Genomic DNA, 18,405 nt, shown 5'->3' on the forward strand with positions numbered 1-18,405 from the left:
TAAAAGCAACTTCCCCTTATGCATCACATGACTCGACATTTATGTGTAAACATTCTGTCTGCAGACTGACAAATTTCAAATCGGGATTTGACAATAAACCATCTAAGACAACAACTGACAGACATTGGTGCCTGTGCAGCGGAGGAAGGTGGGGGATGGACAGTCAAGATAGCTCCTGTCTTGGCCCCAACAAGAGATTGGTCTCTTCCTCACATCAAGGGGAATCAGCAGTTGTTGCAAAAGTCTGCAGGGTGATAGAAGAAAAGCTAGTAAGTAATGGAGTGCACAGAAGGCTGCTTGAAAGTAGGGTGACCAGACAACAAGCATGAAAAATCAGGAGAGAGGGTGGGAGGGTAATAGGATCCTATACAAGAAAAAGACCCCCAAAAAATCGAGATTGTCCCTATAAAATCGGGACATCTGGTCACCCCAATTGGAAGAATGGGGACTGGGAGAAGAAAAGGAGTCTGTTTAAAAAGCAGCTGCAAAAATCATGGAATCAGAGCAGGCAACCAATATCTCAATCACTACAGCTCTGATTCAGGAAAACACTTAAGAATTTGCTTAAATGCTCATCTGAATGAGGGCCTATGCTTGCAAACGTAAGGTTTTGTTTCTTTGGTCTATCTAGGTACTTATGTGGCCTTTTTCACATTGCATCGAAAAGTCCTTCCCACAGCATCCTCTTTTAGACAGTAAAACCTTCAGAGCCATGATAAGTTTGTGAAGCATCTAGTAGTGAATGATTTGATTAATTACTGAATGAAACATTGTTAACAAGGTACCCCCTTTCCTACCACACATCAAGGCTGCATGTTAGCAAGGGACTAGCATATTATGCATGTTTTGTGGCTCTCCCCCCTCATTTTAAAGCTTTACAGAATGTTTCATGCTGGTGGTTAGCCAAACATTATGACACTTTCCATGCTGTCCCACATAGCCCAGAAAGGAGAAATTAATCAGTGAAATGCTCACAAAAAATCTTATGTACTGGTATTACAAATCAATGCAGTAGTTTTACAGCACGACTACAACTGTAACTATATGTTGTTACCCCATGAAATTGGATGTGCTTTTTTTACTTTTAATAAGCATTTCTATAGTCAGTTCATCAATTCAGATCAACTATTTAGAAAACCTGTTAGAAAAATGTTAGCACGAGAAGTGACATGTTTCAAAACACCAAAATGCCATTTAGTTGACAACTCCATGTCATAAGCCAGCTGCACCAAAGAACACTCTGCACCGAAGGCACAAGACACTCCTCTCACCTCTTGGAAAGGTCATTTTCTGACTGCTGGAGCAGCCTGCCTGAGCTCTGGTAAAAGCTTTTCAGGAAAGAGGGGGCAGAGAAGGAAGAGGGAAGTCCATTCTCACTACAATATCGGCGTCCAGCTACAGGCACAGGACTGAGTGCAGGCAATAAGACAAAATGGAGCAAATATGTCTAAATGTGCTGGTTACAACAATTCAAATACCTGCATCAGTTATAAATACTGGGCCAGCTGCTGCCTTGACTTACACTGACTGTGGACCCAACAAAGTCAATAGAATTGTACAGGATACAAGTTGGGGTAAAAATTGGCCTCATAAATTAATCAAATTAATGCATTATGATAAAATTAAAGAGACACCAGAATGAAACTAAAGTACAGACAGCCAAGAAGACTTCTTTAGTCTTAGTTAATCTCAACAAGACAGAGAAATACCCAGTGTTTGTAACGTACTTCAGTGGTTCTACTTTTATAGCAAAACTTGCTTTCATAAATAAAAAATACCAAGAAAGATTAGAGTGGGAATGAACCAGGAAAGTGAACACATTATAGAGAAATTTAAGAAGAATATTTTCTCAGCATATTTAAAAGGTGCAAACTTCTTCAAGAAAATTCAAGTGCAAGGTTACTGTAGAAATTGTTACTTAATTACTCAATACCAATTTAAAAAATTTTGGAAGATTGAAATCCTACATATATGTTACAAGGAAGACAAATCACAACACATTTCAATAATTAAGGAAAAAATAAAACCTATTTGAAGACATATTAGAATCATTTTGGTTGCTTTGATATAAATATTTCTAGCTGATTACTCATTGTGACAAAGTAGAACAACCTAAGATCAAGTTGTTGTGAAGCTGTTGTTTTGACTGGAAGCTTGCTGATCATGCAACTTAAGTCAGTGATTTCTTGAAGACTATTGTAAAGCAGTTAAGTCAGCAAGTCTTTAAATACTAATTGCTAATGTTTCCTGTTTGCACACACCATCATCTTGGTCAGTGGAAAAAAAAATACTGAAATTATCTGCCAAACACAGGGATACCATTCTGATGAACTCATTTCAAAGCTTCTTTTTCTTGCTTCCTCACCCCACCTCTATATGAAACAGAACCAACTTCATAAGTAAGAGTCACTTGTGGTTTTAACCTTGTCATTTGAATAAGCACATTGAATGGAACAAAGAATTGCTAGCATTTCACCAACATGATTTTTAAAAATATATTTCTAAAAATGTAAACCTGTGTAAAATGTAGAGGCCACCTCAGTCGTTTGGGAAAAGAATGTTACCAGGTAAGAGGAATCAGAGTGTAGGGCAGCGGTGGGCAACCTGCAGCCCATCAGGATAATCTGCTGGTGGGCCACCAGACAGTCTGTTTACATTTGCACGGCTGCCCGCAGCTCCCAGTGGCTGCGGTTTCCCCTTCACGGACAATGGGAGCTGAGGAAAGTGGCGCGGGCCACAGGGATGTGCTGGTTGCCATTTCCCGCAGCTCCCGTTGGTTGGGAACAGCGAACCACAGCCACTGGGAGCTGTGGGCAGCCGTGCAAATGTAAACAAACTGTCTGGCAGCCCTCCAGTGGATTACACTGATGGACCATGTGTGGCCCATGGGCCACAGGTGGCCCACCACTGGTCTAGGGCCTGAGCAAATAAAGAAAGACTGAGTGATGTTGAGCTTGTACGCTCACTCCTGGACATGGGGAGAGTAAAGGAGTATCCAGGAAGAACTGGAAAAGAATTGTGGTGGCTCCTTCTGACAAAAATGAAGGAACCATGATTGTCTCCAATGGGAGCACCTCCCAACCATGCTAGCTGGAGCAAAGGTCTCCAGAGTAAAAGGAAAAGAGTTTAAAAGGGAGACATTTGGGAAAGGGCACTATGGAGCCTACACATGCTCTCCTCTCAAAAAAGTTAAATATAGCTCACAATGTGGTAGTAGTATTGAATTCTTACAACCCTTTCCTCAGGAGGTTTAAGTGACCTGGTGGGAGACAAGGAAAGGCACTGGAGCCCTGCCTACATTAGAGCTCCTGCAGTGTGGCCACCTGTGAAGCTGAACTGATGGGAATTTTCCATCCCCTAAAATTCTCTAATGTAGACACAGCTCAAAAGATTAAGTGGTTTGCCCAAGGCCACAGAGCCAAGATGAGAACTGGCTCTTTGGTTAGTTAATTACTGTCTGTGTATCAACTGAGGTACAGCAACAAATACTATTGCTGTAGAGAAATTTTCTGAACAAATTATGAAAAATCTAAACACTGCACAAGCAGCCTATGTGAACATTAACAACTGTGGCTTAAATGCGTGGATGGGCATTATTTATATTATTCATTTCATTCTATTTTTCCTTATCAGAAAAATCTCTGAAAATGCTTGTACACATTTGAATGCCCAAACTCACCTGCTCTGCTCTACAGAATTCTGTCTCAGAAGTGGAGATTTAACACTCTGGGACCTCCCGTCCTGAAAAGTAATCCTCCTCTTGGCATTGGACGTTGGATGGCTGAAAGTATGCGCACGCCTTCTAAACTGAGGAGAATCAGAGTCCTCTTCGGGAAATGGCTGCCAGACCGAGGACACGGGGGAAGCTGGAGGAGTGGCTGGAGGAGAATCCCCGGGTGAACAGTCCTGAAAGGAAATCAGACAGGAGTGACACTTTCCCCCCTGCACTGTACAACTGGTAACATAGTAAACAAACCCTACAGCTCGAGGGTCTGGAAGAACTAAAGCCTCTCCTCTTCTTGGTCATGGCCTATTGTATGCTAATTATCAGCTGCGCAACCAACACCAGACATCCTTTGATAATTAGCTCTGAAATAGCCATGTCCTTTTTAAAGCAACAAAGACGATGCACACAAAGCATTCATAATAGACCAGTCGCTCCTCTCTTGAACACCCTTTGGCTACTAACAATTGCAACTGCTAGACTTCTAGCTCTTTCAGGAAAAAGAAAGTATGGAAAACGTTCACAGCCAAAGCTGGTTTAAACTAGCTTCCTCGACATATCATGAACATATTTCCTGCACTGTCAAAGCAATATCCTGGAAAAACAGATTATTATTACATAGCCAGATTCTGAGTAACAGCAGCAGGAAAATCAAATAATAAAAGCTGTTATGGATCCTCCTTCTCCTGGGAAAAACAATCATTCATTCAAATGTGTGAGGTAAAAGGAAAGACATTAAAAACAGGAAATAAAATAACAGTGAACATAACTGGCATTACACATGGGGTTTTCAAGTACTTAAAAAAAAGATTCAAGCTTCTCTTTTATTCAGTAACAAATAATTTGTGTTTCAACAGCTTTATGTACATTTTAAAAAACAAACAAACAAACAAAAATGGGGACTGTTACCTAGTTTTATGTTCACAGTTTGAATGTGGTAAAAACAGCTTTTTTTACTTGAAAAAAGTAATAGAATTTTTTTAAATTGTGTTTTCTTTTTTAGTTTAAACATCCCTCTGAAAAAAGTTATGAAACAGAAGCAGACTATAAATTCCCTGGTTTAGCTTGACCACAAAAGCAAGTTAAGTGAAGTTTAAAAAATAAACAGCCAGCATGAATGAAAAAGAGCAAGATTTTCTTTGAGTTTGAGCTTTAACAATAATGTGGTTTAGAAAACTGAAATAAGATGCATACTATGTCCAGAGAGGATTATCCTCCACTGTAGATATATCTCTTTGTAATATACATTTGTTCTTTATGTGCCCACCTTGAAATCAAAGGAGAGTTGCTGTGTTACTGCTTCAGCATTAGCCACAGCACATTCCAGTTTTACTTAATTTTGTTACATACCCTGTCAGAAGTAAGGCTGCTGCACCGTTCAAAGCTGTCCATGCTGCCCAGACGGCCTCGCATTCTGCTAGCTCCCTGCAAGAATGAGAGTGTTCCATTTTATCCCAAGTTTTGTTCTTCATAGTAGGATTAAATAAATTGTTTAAGAGACAACTGGAAAAAAAACAGCAGAGATCCTGCAGGTAAACAGTGAGGTGCTACAAAGTGCTATCTACAAAAGTCCACATAATAACTGCATGTACTATTCACCTTAATCTAATTCAATCTATCCTTTGATTTCAGAGCACTAAATTCACTCACTGATTTTTTAAATTAGTATGCTATGCAATGGGTTTAAATATTAAATAAAGTTATTCGCAAGGAAAAAACATTAAATTTTATCTTAAATTTTGATGGCATTCATGGATGGATTATAAAATAGAAGCTATAAATGTTTGCGATTTTTATACACATGCATTACATATATTTTTACATTCCAATCCAAGATGACTGCACCCAGAGTAAGCCTCAAATGTAAAGTCTATCACATGTTTACATCTGTATAGTACAGTTCCATCATCTCAGAGTTATATAGTGAGATTTACAGTCCATCAAGCCCCCACTCCATTATGAAAAATGATCACTGGTCTCTTTTTCTGCAGTGAAGAATGGAAAGATTTTGAAGAGTAAAAATCTGTTGCAAGTAAAAAGAATTGCCTGCTTCCACGTCAAGGTTTTTGACAAGGAAAAATAAGCTACTTCTTGGCAGAGGCAAGGAAGAATTTCTGCTATCCCCTAAAGGGAAAAAAATACAACAAACTTTAGGAAGAGGCTCTGATTGCAATAAGGACCAAACAGGGGTATACTCCAAATAGGAACATACCTATGCCTCATCTTCCTGAAGGCAGTACGTGTAGTGATTACCAACTTAGTTTAAACATGCAAAGTAACAAAGAGTTATTTTGAAATCTAAATAAATGACCTACTGCAATCAAAAACAACTACCAGAAATGAGATACATTTTTTTTATTGGATTCCTGTCCATTCAAACCCACAGAATCTCTCTAATAATCATTAAGATGTTTCTGGAACCTGTCTCCTGCCCTCATGTCATTCCAAAAGAATCTTTTCTTATTTGACAAAACAATCTATACGTTCCTCAAAATTTTCAGACTTAATTTGTTCTCCACCCACTCAGAACCTTTAACAGAGGTAGATTCTTCTCATACAGGGCTTCCTCTCCCATTCCCGGTTCAACAACCCTCTGGAACAACCAGACTGCACCTAATCCCCTGACTCTTCAAATCTTGTTTTGAGAATGATAGATTTATTTGAGTGGATTTGGAGTCACAGACCTACAAATTCTACTGCGGATCTCCCACTCTTCCTTGGAGGTAAGTGATTCCATCCTACACTTGTGTAAGGTTCCTTTCTTTTCTTCCACACGCCATTTACAATTGGTGTTAGCATAATCTATTGGAGAACAGCATCATAGAACTGTAGGGCTGGAAGGGACCTCAAGAGGTTATATAGTCCATCTCCCCTCTACAAGAGGACCAAACATATCTAGACCTTCTCATCTCTAGACTAGACCTGCCCAATTATTCCATACTTTCCCCTAAGAGACACGTTTTCTAAACCTCTTATTTTTGTTTTTCTCTTCTGGGCTCTCTCCAATTTGTCCACATCTTTCTTAAAGTGCCATGCCCAAACACCCAACACAGTCCCCCAGATAAGGCCTCACCAGTGCCAAGTACAGCAAAACAATGACCTACTATGTCTTACATGACACTCCTGTTAATACACCCAGAATGAGATTGGCATTTTTTGCAACAGTGTCACACACTACTGATGATCCTCTATGACCCTCGCATTCTTTTCTGCAATTCTGCTATCTATCCAGTCATAACAACTGTATTTACTGAGAATAGTCAGTGAACACTGCAAGCCTTTGGATGAGCCTCAACTGGAGTATTGTGTCCAGTTCTGGGCACCGCATTTCAAGAAAGATGTGGAGAAATTGGAGAGGGTCCAGAGAAGAGCAACAAGAATGATTAAAGGTCTTGAGAACATGACCTATGAAGGAAGGCTGAAGGAATTGGGTTTGTATAGTTTGGAAAAGAGAAGACTGAGAGGGGACATGATAGCAGTTTTCAGGTATCTAAAAGGGTGTCATCAGGAGGAGGGAGAAAACTTGTTCACCTTAGCCTCCAATGATAGAAGAAGCAGCAATGGGCTTAAACTGCAGCAAGGGAGATTTAGGTTGGACATTAGGAAAAAGTTCCTAACTGTCAGGGTAGTTAAACACTGGAATAGATTGCCTAGGGAAGTTGTGGAATCTCCATCTCTGGAGATATTTAAGAGTAGGTTAGATAAATGTCTATCAGGGATGGTCTAGACGGTATTTGGTCCTGCCATGAGGGCAGGGGACTGGACTCGATGACCTCTCGAGGTCCCTTCCAGTCCTAGAGTCTATGAGTCTATGAAATATATGATCAGAGTACATTATGTTACATTGTTTTATTATCTGATGGGAATGGAAATTCCTCAGCTCCTGAAGCATGCTACTTTGATAATTAATCAGATACACAACAGTAAACCCATTTGCTTTCTCTCATGCTGTTTTTGACACCTGAGAGAAGCACCCCATAAACATCCACAAAACTAACTCACTATCCTTCTTCAAAACACTCCTTTTTTCTGTGATGGCTACAAAACTGTAACAGGCTGCTGGTGTGCTGAGACCACAGTCTATCATGCTGACCAATATTGTCTCGTGTTTTTTTTTTGAACTGCCCCATCTGATCTGACTATATTTGTCTATTATCTCATTTTATATGGAGATTGTAAGATCTTTGGGACTGTCTTTTTGTTCTGACTGTATAGCACCTAGAACAATGGTCCTGGTCATTGACTGGGCTTAGAGGTGCTACAGTAATACAATAATAAATCAATATTTTATAGAAATTGTTGGTAGACTTAAGGCATAGTAGCTCCTCTTGTTGTACTCACAGCCATAGGTAATGTTTTACAATGTCAAGAATTGCTTCAGGTTACTTTTTCCTTCCAGAGCTTTAGTCCTGAAAACCACTCTCGGTGCCATGGATGCGCAAACTACCTCCTAAAGCCTGTTACTAACAGAAAGGAATGCTGGCCCTGAAGCATCTCTCTTCAGTGGCATATCATGTAACAGATATGAATGAAAATTCTGTGAATTAACACATTCGTTTAGTTTAGGGAAAGGTAATGTTGTGCTTTTGGCATTAAAAAACACATGACTACTATAAATATTACATTTTTGAGACAGAGGAAAACCTTTGTTTTCTTAGTCTGGTATGTGCACGAGCACCAAAATTCAAACTATATTTATGAGGTTTGAGGTCAAGCACAGGTTATATTTATTTTTCTGGGATGCACAGCTATGAAGCCACAGCTTGTTTTCAGTTCAGCCCTGGCAACTTTCAGAACATTTCAGCAAAGTAAGCCAATGAGAAAGACACATACTTTTGAGATTTTTATTTTTAATAAAACAAATAGGCTTCTCATTTAGAGTTAGACTGTCAACCCTCTACTGACATTAGTGAGCACCTACTCACTCAAGCAGCTCCATTGATGCCAATGCGACTAGCTGGGCGAGCAGCTGTTCACAATCCTGTCCTTACATGTTGCTTGAGTATTTTATAAGTATATATTTCTTAATCCATTATGACAGAGACTTTACAAGTGCATCTTTAAAAAAAAAATGAAAAAAACTTTGCACGTACAATCAGAGGACGAAGAAGGATTTTACATTCCATGGATTTCTTGGTCTTTCCTCTTTCATGATCTACTAATCAAATATGTGAACAGATTTTCTGAGACTACCAACATAGCAACTTTCTGAATAGAAACTTAGAATTTGTTTTTGTGACAACTGCAGCAATGTCTTGTATTATCCTGGACAAACCTTACTGAATTAGGTTTAATATTTCTGAGTTCATCGCATTAAAAATGAAAATGTTTATGTACTGCTGTGGGATTGTATGGAACTTCTTTAGCAGGAAGACAGGATTACTGCAATCTCTGGAAGACATGAGGCACTTCAAAGGATTTTTAGTGACAACCTTTGTAAAATGGATATCCTAGGAAATACCTGGGGATGAATCCATCCTTTTGAAACTATGCCCTGGGGAGAAAGCTCAATTCTTTGCTAATTACCTTCTCCTGGAAACTCCAGATCAAAGACCCCTGAACTGTGGACTTAACATGTCATGAAGCTGCTTGTTCTGAGCTGAAGCTGTGATGAATGTGAAACCACAACTCCTTGGGTGGTGTTTTGAAGGACTGCTCTTGCCAGAGCTCATATTAGGGTTGTGTTGATCTCATGCAAGCTGATTATTATGTTCTGTTACTGTTTTTAATGTGTTTTCTCTGTAGCGCTTTTACCTTAAGAATAAAATAGGCCTGCATAGGAAGTGCTGTGTAGTAACTTATTAACTGTTGGCAATCATTCTGTTATTAGGGAACAGAAGGTAAGAGAAGATTGCTTAAGGCAGCCTGTCTTTGCTGAGAATGACACAGTGGAGGCAGGAAACTGTTCAGCCTGGAGATACTCTAGTCAGAAGGGAAAGAGAGAGAAAGACACATCTCCACCCAAGATTGCTGATAGCTTGGGAGCCAGAAGCCTGAGAACAGTGTTCTTGCTGTACCACAGAGGGGGAAAAGCAGGTGCAGTTGATCTGAACTATCACCGTTTTCCTTCCTAGTTATAAAATTACATAAATCTTTTGTTTACTAAAACTTTACAATAAAAAGGACAAGTGATGTCATCAGTTTTTACATCATGGTACAGTTAAATGACTTGAACCATTATTAGGGCCACACTGTGTTTTTCTACAGTGTCTTACACAGAGAGAGAGATGTTTCCTGTCCCAGGGAGCTTACAATCGAACATGAAACAAGCAGCAGTCTTTTAAAAGGTAGATGGCAAAAAAGAGAAAGAGAAGTTACAATGTATTATTTTTAATAATTTTTATTACAGTAGTGCCTAAAGCCAAGTCCTGGATCAGGGCCTTGTTGCGCCAGGCACTGTACACACGCAACAACAAATCCCTGTCCCATATCCAATTAGATGCAATGTCCTTATCAATCTTTTCCAATTCTTGCATTAATGAAGCCATTGCTGGAAATGCAAGGAAAGGATTCACTGTGGACCCATTTCTAGTTTTTTTGGAAGATGCTCTGCGACATACTGATTGTTTTTAATCTATTGTAGTTACATACAGGATACATTTTTGGCACCTAAAATTTGCAGTTTTATTTGGTCATGTAATATATTCATCATATCAGATGAGATTGGACATGTGTAGGTCCATCTCCTTAAATAAACCAAACTACCATATGGATTACTTTATGCAACCCACAGACTCCAGAAAATTCATTCTGCTATACTATGCAAGGCACTGCTTTATATCACAATGGACCTGCTCAGAAGAGAGACTACCATATTCTAAATGGTGAAATAAGCAATCATGGAGAAAAATGATCTTACCTGTAGAGCAATTCTTACCAGTGGTTTCTGTATCTTTAGTAGACCAATTAGAAAACAGCCTACTCACCCCTTGTACCAGTGTAGTGGAAATACTTTCTCACATTGTGAGCTACAACACGTTAATGTGCCCACATACCTGACTGAGTTATGCAGTTAAGACTATGTTTCATAATATTTATTGGGTCATTCCTAGATTCACGTTCCATCTCCAGACATGTGTCTGTTCAATAGCAGCATCCCCTAGTGAAGCACTGAACTATCAGAGCCCAGAGTACTCCCCCCGCCCCGTCATATGCTCTATGGGCATTAAACATACAAATAAAAGATTCAAAGCACACAGCACTGCTGTTACTGTCACTATCTGACGATACTTCTAACTGCTGAAATTACTCAGATCTTTCACAGATCATTCCCTCATACTCAGGTCATGGCTTCTAGGATGTCACAATTGCTACTCAACTTTCCAAACATCTTCAGATTAATCTGATCCAAGAATTCATGATAGGTATGGCCCCAATTCAACAAGGTTCTTAAACACATGACTAACTTTAAGCACAAGGACTACAATGGGCTGACTCACATGCTTGAAGTTAAGGGCTGAAGTACCTTGCTGAACTAAGTATCTCCCATTTGTAGTCCAACTAGTTCTGATGGCCCAGGCAATACATTTAGACATATCATTGTCAGCACAATAGTTACACCTCACTAACACAGTCCATCAGGATTTACGGCCCTCGGTCCAATAACTCCTAGACCTTCCTCCCTTGTTCCTCTTTACATCTCTTCTCTCTGCTCCTAGCCTGCCTGCCATCATTTAGTTACAGTGCTTTTACCAGTCTGAGCTTAAATAGGATTTTAGAACACCACACTGTGGGGGGAAGAAGGCTGAGGGGAGAAGGGAGAAAATACTACCCTACCTTTTAGAATTATTCAGCTTTTCCAATTGTTACTTTGTTTTAATTGCACATTGCACCTTGGCTAACATTAAATGATGAAATGAGATGCCATTCATCAATATCCGGGTACCTCTGATTGTATGTAATATAGCCATAATCTTAATATTTTGCAATTTTTGAAACTGATCGTGACACAGTGAGAGCCGTAGCACCCAGGTCGCTTAGCTAATTGTGTGACAGGGAAGATTAAAGGCTTAACTGGAGGCAATTAACCTGTCATGGTGAGATTGTTGACATATGTGGGCAATGACTGGGCTAATGAGATAAATCAGATCAATAAGGGACGATATATATTTGGCAGGAAAAGACAGTTACCTTTTCTGTAACTTGTCTTTGAGCGATTGCTAATATCTATTCCATAATAGGTGTGCATGCTCACCACGTGCATCGGTGCGGAAATTTTTTCCCTAGCAGTACCCGTAGGGGAGTGCCTCTAGCAACCCCTAGAGTGGTGCCTCCATGGTGAGGTATAAAGGGCACAGCATGCTCCCCACACCCTCAGTTCCTTCTTGCTGCCAATGAAGGTGCTTCAGAACTGCTCTGCTCCAGCTTTGCTGCAGCTTCGCTCCAGAACTCTTGTTTGTTCAGTGTAGTAGAACGTGTAGTTAGGGTAGCTGAGAGAGTGAGCTGTGTGCGGTAGAGATACCTGAGTAGAAGGCTCCTCCTAATACCTGCCCGTACTATGCTCTGCGAAGCTGGGAATCTAAAGATAAAAGCTATACCTGGGGAAAAGAAATGGCTTGTGTGCATGTTTGAGTAAGAGGCTGTCATAAACAGATAGTTAAGGGTTAATGTCTCTTTTACCTGTAAAGGGTTAACAAACAGTGAACCTGGAACACCTGACAAGAGGACCAATCAGGAAACAAGATACTTACAAATCTCCGGTGGAGGGAAGCCTTTGGTTTTGGGCTGTTTCATGGGGTTTTGTTCTCTCTGGGTTCTGAGAGGGACCAGACATGTAAGCAGATATCTCCAAATTTCTGAAACAGCCTCTTCTGTTCAATTTAGTAAATACCAATTAGGAAGGCGGTTTAGTCTTTTTGTTTGGTTTTCTTTATTTGCAAATGTGTATTTGCTGGAAGGATCGTATCTCTGTTGCTGAAACCTGTATTTGTGCTGGGAGGAGGATTTTCTCTAGTGTCTATAAGCTGAAAGACCCTGTAACATTTGTCATCTTGATTTTACAGAGAAAACTTTTACTTTTTTCTTTCTTTATTAAAAGCTTTCTTTTTAAGAGCCTGATTGATTTTTGGCTATCTTGTGTAAGACCCAAGGGAAGGGAGTCTGCACTCACCAGGGAATTGGTGGGAGGAAGGAGAGAAGGGGGGAGGAAAAGCCCAATTTCTCTCTGTTTTAAGATTCAAGGAGTTTGAATCACAGTGATTTTCCAGGGTAACCCAGGGAGGGGAAGCCTGGGAGAGGCAACAGTGAGGGAAAGGGTTTACTTTCCTTGTGTTAAGATCCAGAGGAACTGAGTCTTGGGGTTCCCCGGGCAAGGTTTTGGGGGGACCAGAGTGTACCAGGCACTGGAATTCCTGGTTGGTGGCAGCGCTACAAGTACTAAACTGGTAATTGAGCTTAGAGAAATTCATGCTGGTACTCCATCTTTTGGACGCTAAGGTTCAGAGTAGGGGCTCATACCATGACAGAGGCAACCCAAATGGGCCAGGCAGTGCGGCACACAGGCTAGCTGAGGGAACCCTGTGACACTGGCTTTGCAGAACTAGAAGCTATAGCGTTCAAGTACTTATTTCATGAAGGAAAAGAGTTACAACAGACTACACGTGATGCTGTTTTATTACTGCTCTTTCAGAAGGGACTGACTGTTTACTTAATGAATGTTGTCACACAGTTCAGGGCAACTGCACCTGTATTTCCCCTCAAAGGTCCAGCAAGGGCAACCATTCCCAGACTTCCTGCTCCCCAGCTGTTGCCTTTCTTGGGTGGAGATCTGCACCTCACTCCTTTCTGACTGGAGTGTTTCCAAGCTGCACAGTTCCCTGCCTTCATTGCGTTATTTCCAGCACAGACCTGCTGCCCAAGCACAGTTGCTTGCTTTCTCTTCAGAGACAATTAACAGTGTGACTACCCCGTCACTGTAAGTTACCATGCCTGTTTTTTTCTTAAGGTAAAAAGTACTACCACAGAAAACTTGCAATAATAAGAGCATCCCAATCTATCCTGGGCTCTGGCAGGAGCAGTCCTTCCAAATCCCATCCAAGGAATTTCCTTATGGCTTCCAGTCCATTACAGCTTCAACTCAGAACAAGCCCCCATCTTATGGCATCTCAGCAAGCCCAGACCTTCCAACCCTCCCTTCAGGATTGGGGCCCTCAGTGAACTAGGAATCCTGTTCGTCTGCTGGATCACAAGATGATTCCGAGCCTGTTTAAAACCAGGCTATTTATCCAAAAATCCTTTCTTTGTCAGCTGGTCCTTGGAGAATCCCGTTTGAACTAATATTAGCCTACCTCTTCAGCAGGTCTTTCAGCATCCCCCTTGTCCTAGGAGGAGTTACATACAATTCCATAACAATGGCATTTTTAACATAATGGACCCCAAAAGGTATTAACCCTAAGTCACTAAGTTTTAACTTAATTTAGTAAAGTTTATTCCATAAGGTTTACCCAGGATATGGCAGGATATTGGTCAGTCTGTCACAAACATAATGCAGAATTATGATTAAACTACATTATATTGTGTCTCAAAATAGCTGGAAATCTTGCAACTTAACTTTGTGCACTACTTGCTGTTGATGGGAACTCAACACATTTTCATAAATATTTGCTAAAAGACTGTCTCTGCTTCTGTGCATGTGTGCTCTTCCTGCACTTAACATCAACATAATCCAGCCAAATTAAACCCATAGGAAGCAATTAAGTTTCATGCATATGATTTTAGCTTGTCTAGTTTTTAGTATAAATCTGAACTATTGTTAAATATGAAAACAAACAAACACTGTATAACCTTATCATTAATGATATCTGCAAGAGCTGTTGACAATGAGCTATTAATCTTACCCTTGAAAAGATATTTTCCAGAGAACTAGTCAAGGATTTCTTGGCCTTGTTTTTCAGAACGTCGAGTTTAAACCGGCCACCGCTGGCAGTGTTTTCTGGGATTGCACTGTTTGAAATGTTCTGCTGAAGTAAGCAAGAACACTTTTTAGCTTTGGTAGGACTCTCGGCAATTGAAGGCCTCTGAAAACTAAAACTAAACCTGATCATATAACAAGCAATGTGCCCTTTACTTAACATAACTAGCCTACAGGACAGGGGTGGGCAAACTTTTTGGCCCGAGGGTCACATCTGGGAATAGAAATTGTATGGCAGGCCATGAATGCTCACAAAATTGGGGTTGGGGTGCGAGAGGGGGTGAGGGCTCTGGTTAGGGGTGTGACCTCCAGGGTGGGGCCAGAAATTAGGAGTTCAGAGTGCGGGAGGAGGCTCTGGACTGGGGGAGGAGGGTCTAAGGTGGGGCTGGAGATGAAGGCTTTGGGGTGCTGGGGGGTGCTCTGGGCTGGGGGGTGGGATCAGGGCTGGGACAGGGTTTGGGGCATGGGGAGAGGCTCAGGGTGCATGCTGCGCGGCATTATGTCAAGCGGCCCTGGAAGCAGCAACATGTCCCTCTCTGGGTCCTACGTGGAGGTGTGGCCAGGCAGCTCTGCACACTGTCCCATCTACGGACACACCCCTGCGGCTCCCATTGGCTGCAGTTCCCAGCCAATGGTAACTGAGGGGGCAGTGCTTGGGGGGTGGGCAGTGTGCAGAGCCCCGGATGCCCCTACAAGTAGGAGCCAGAGGGGTGCCATGCCACTGCTTCTGGGGCCCCCGACCCTACTCCCTGGCTGGAGTGCTGGAGGGAGGCCATGCCGCTGCTTCTGGGATTTGCATAGAGAGGACCCTGACCCTGCTCTCTGGCTGGAGAGCCAGAGCGGGGCAAACCCCAGACCCCACTCCCCAGCAGGAGCTCGAGGGCCGGATTAAAACACCCACCCCTGGCTAACTTTGTTTTTTGTTATTTATTTAAAAGAAATGAAGCAGGTGGCCTAAAAAGGTAATGCTCTGTATATTCACCCCTGTACTACAATTATTTCTTACTGTGTTTAGGCTGGCTAAGGTTTTTCTGGCACTGCTTATATTGTACTAAAGTCTGCAACAAAAATTACCTGTCTGCTTTTTCCAAGGGAACAGAAAAACAGAAAAGCAACCCCAAACATAAACTTTAATCAAACATGCCAAAATGAATTAAAAACAGTATAGTTATGGAAAACAGATAAGAAGGAGTCCTTGCTCATTCACAATATAAAAGGCTCAGTTTTCCCTGCTGTACTGTAGCTTAGCGTTATCTAAGGTTGTATTTGAATAAAGAAAGAAAATAAAGTATAGGCTGTACCAATGGTGCCTCGCCAATATGGACGTGCGTCTTTTGTTTAGTTTCACACAACTGTCGCAGATGTAAGATCACAAGCTCATTTTCTTCCTGGTCACTGACAGGCTTCATTTTCTGTCAAGAATAGACAAATAAATAAAACATCTCTTTCAATACATCACTTTTGCTTTGATATCTGATTAGAAATACTATGAAGGTTCTAAAGGTAAGATATTCCTGATGCTCCGGATGCCAGCAAATTTAGAATATGCATCATACACTATCAATACATTCAACTATTCTAATAACAACTTGTACAAAAGTTATGTAGCACTATACAATCATAAAAGTAGTTAACAGGCACAACTTTCAAAATCACTAATTGGTTAGGACATAAGTCCCATTTTCAAAAGTTGCCAGGTGCTTTTGAAGAAATCGTAGAGGTGCCTATCTGCACCCTTACCTCAGACTTTTAGAGCTATTTACGCATTGCTCCCATCAGGATAACAGTGCTTAACTGACTTCGGAGCCTCTGTCTCATATAAAGTCAATGGGACATGGCTTAAGTACCCGCGTTACTTTTGAGAAAGAATTAGGTATTGCAGAATCTCATTCTCAAAAGTGATGCAGATACTGTACTTAGAAGCCCATGTCCCATTGACTTTAAATGAGGCTTAGAATTAGGCATTGCAGAGTCTCAAAGTCTCATTTTGAAAATGAGCTCTAAGTTCATTTTAAAAACAAGACAGGCTCCTAAGTCAGTTAGACACTGCAGCATGGAGTGAAGCAATGACTAAAATGAAAATGGGACTTGGGGGAAGATTTTCATAAAGTGCCAAAATGCTCTTACACATTGAACCAATTCTTCATCTGCACATTAAATATACTTGCTTACAGAGTCCTGAAGCAGGACTGGGATCCCAGGGGTTCTGCAGGACCTACTGCCATAATAGCTGGAATAAAATGTACTTTGTTGCAGGTGGGATTGGGTGGGCAAAAAGCCCCAGACTGAGGGATAGGATTAAAAAAAAAAGAAAGTAGCCCCACTTATATGATGAGCCTCCAGAGTCAATACTCATGCGTAGATAATTCTAAGAGGAATTTTGGAACCATGTATTATTTTATCTTATATTAGAATCGCTTTATCTCTAGCCTTTTTGTTTTTATTGCCCACATCACTTCATTATTTGAACGTCTCATATACCTCAGAACTCAGCCCCACATCACCCCACAAGATAGGGAAGTATTGTTTTCCCTATTTTACACATGAGGAACAGAAGCACAGACAGACAAAATAACTTTGCCTATGGTCACATGAGAAGTTTGTAGCAGAGTTGAGAACTGAACTGTTCCCATACCAGCACCTTCTCAAATCACTTTAGACTGGAGTATACTATTGCAGTACAATAGTTTTGAGAAATGAATTAATGCAGAGTATTAAGCCCATGCAGATGACTAAGAAAGAAAGCCAAATACAGCTGAAAGGAAGAACATGGGTTCGGCCCAATTTAAAATATAGTCCACTGATCACAGAAAAAGTCAGCAACCTGAGCACAAAACTTTGCACACACGCGCACATACGCTAAAAAGATTTCCAGAATATGAGAGAAGTCAAAACCTACATAGACATGGGAGGGACACATGAACTGCGTTGACTATTACCTGAACACGCTCAAAAATGTCTGCTTGCTCATTATCAGTAAGTGATGACAGGTGTCTCTGAATTACAAGTTTGGCTCTTGGTGGGTAAAGACCTTCAGAAAAAAAAAATATTAAACAGAGCCTTTAACAACTACTAAAACTACATTCATTCACCAGATTATCCTATGATTCCTATCTATGCTGCTATTAAAACTACATAAAGATAATACACTTTTAAAATAAATGAAAGATGAGCTATTTTAGAAGGCTTTCAGTTAAAAAGCTATTAACATATCTACAAAGTACTTTTCAAATTCTATTAAAGTACAAAACTCTTACTTTGTCTACTCTCACTAGATCATACTGAGGTAAGAATTCAGTGCCTTATAAAATTGGGAATCCCATCTGGGAGGGATTTGAATAGAACACAACAATGATAAGTTCTAGGATCCCGTATCAAGATGCAAAGCTGTCCCCCTTCCTCCCAACTTGCCCCTGTCCCCATCTACTTTTCTACATTCAAGTCAGACTGCTTCCTTCTTCCCCGCAATGCTTTCTGAGGTCCAGAAGGGGGAATCACTCAGGAGAAACTGTCTATTCACTCTCAGTTCCTGGACCACAGCAACTTTAGCAGCTGGGAGTAACAACTTTAGCAAAAGGTCCAGGGCACACTATGCTCTGTGAAAGCAGCAATTTTCAGAGGTTTATAACCCAGCCAAAATTGGGTGGATTTTCACTTGGGAGAAGGTCCCAGACAACCTCCATGCCCCTGCTCCAAAGAATAAAAGCGCTAGAGCTTCTTAACTTAAAAGATAAGAATTTTTAACATTGGCCAAACACCACATCTCCCCCCC

General features: G+C 40.8%; 1 protein-coding gene across 2 annotated transcripts in view; it reads right to left on the minus strand.

The window, feature by feature from the left end:
* The window catches only part of LOC115653343 (TBC1 domain family member 4-like), a 79,776-nt gene that overhangs the window by 47,941 nt on the left and 13,430 nt on the right, over positions 1–18,405 (minus strand). For both annotated transcript variants that reach the window (XM_030566515.1, XM_030566506.1), the window contains exons 5-9: positions 17,573–17,664; positions 15,935–16,045; positions 14,560–14,682; positions 5,075–5,149; positions 3,680–3,906 (exon numbers count right to left, since the gene is read on the minus strand). In XM_030566515.1, coding sequence (XP_030422375.1) covers positions 3,680–3,906; positions 5,075–5,149; positions 14,560–14,682; positions 15,935–16,045; positions 17,573–17,664 — 628 coding nt within the window. The remainder of the gene's footprint in view (positions 1–3,679; positions 3,907–5,074; positions 5,150–14,559; positions 14,683–15,934; positions 16,046–17,572; positions 17,665–18,405) is intronic.

The sequence above is a fragment of the Gopherus evgoodei genome, chromosome 1 (assembly GCF_007399415.2).
Source record: "Gopherus evgoodei ecotype Sinaloan lineage chromosome 1, rGopEvg1_v1.p, whole genome shotgun sequence".
NCBI lineage: Eukaryota > Metazoa > Chordata > Testudines > Testudinidae > Gopherus > Gopherus evgoodei.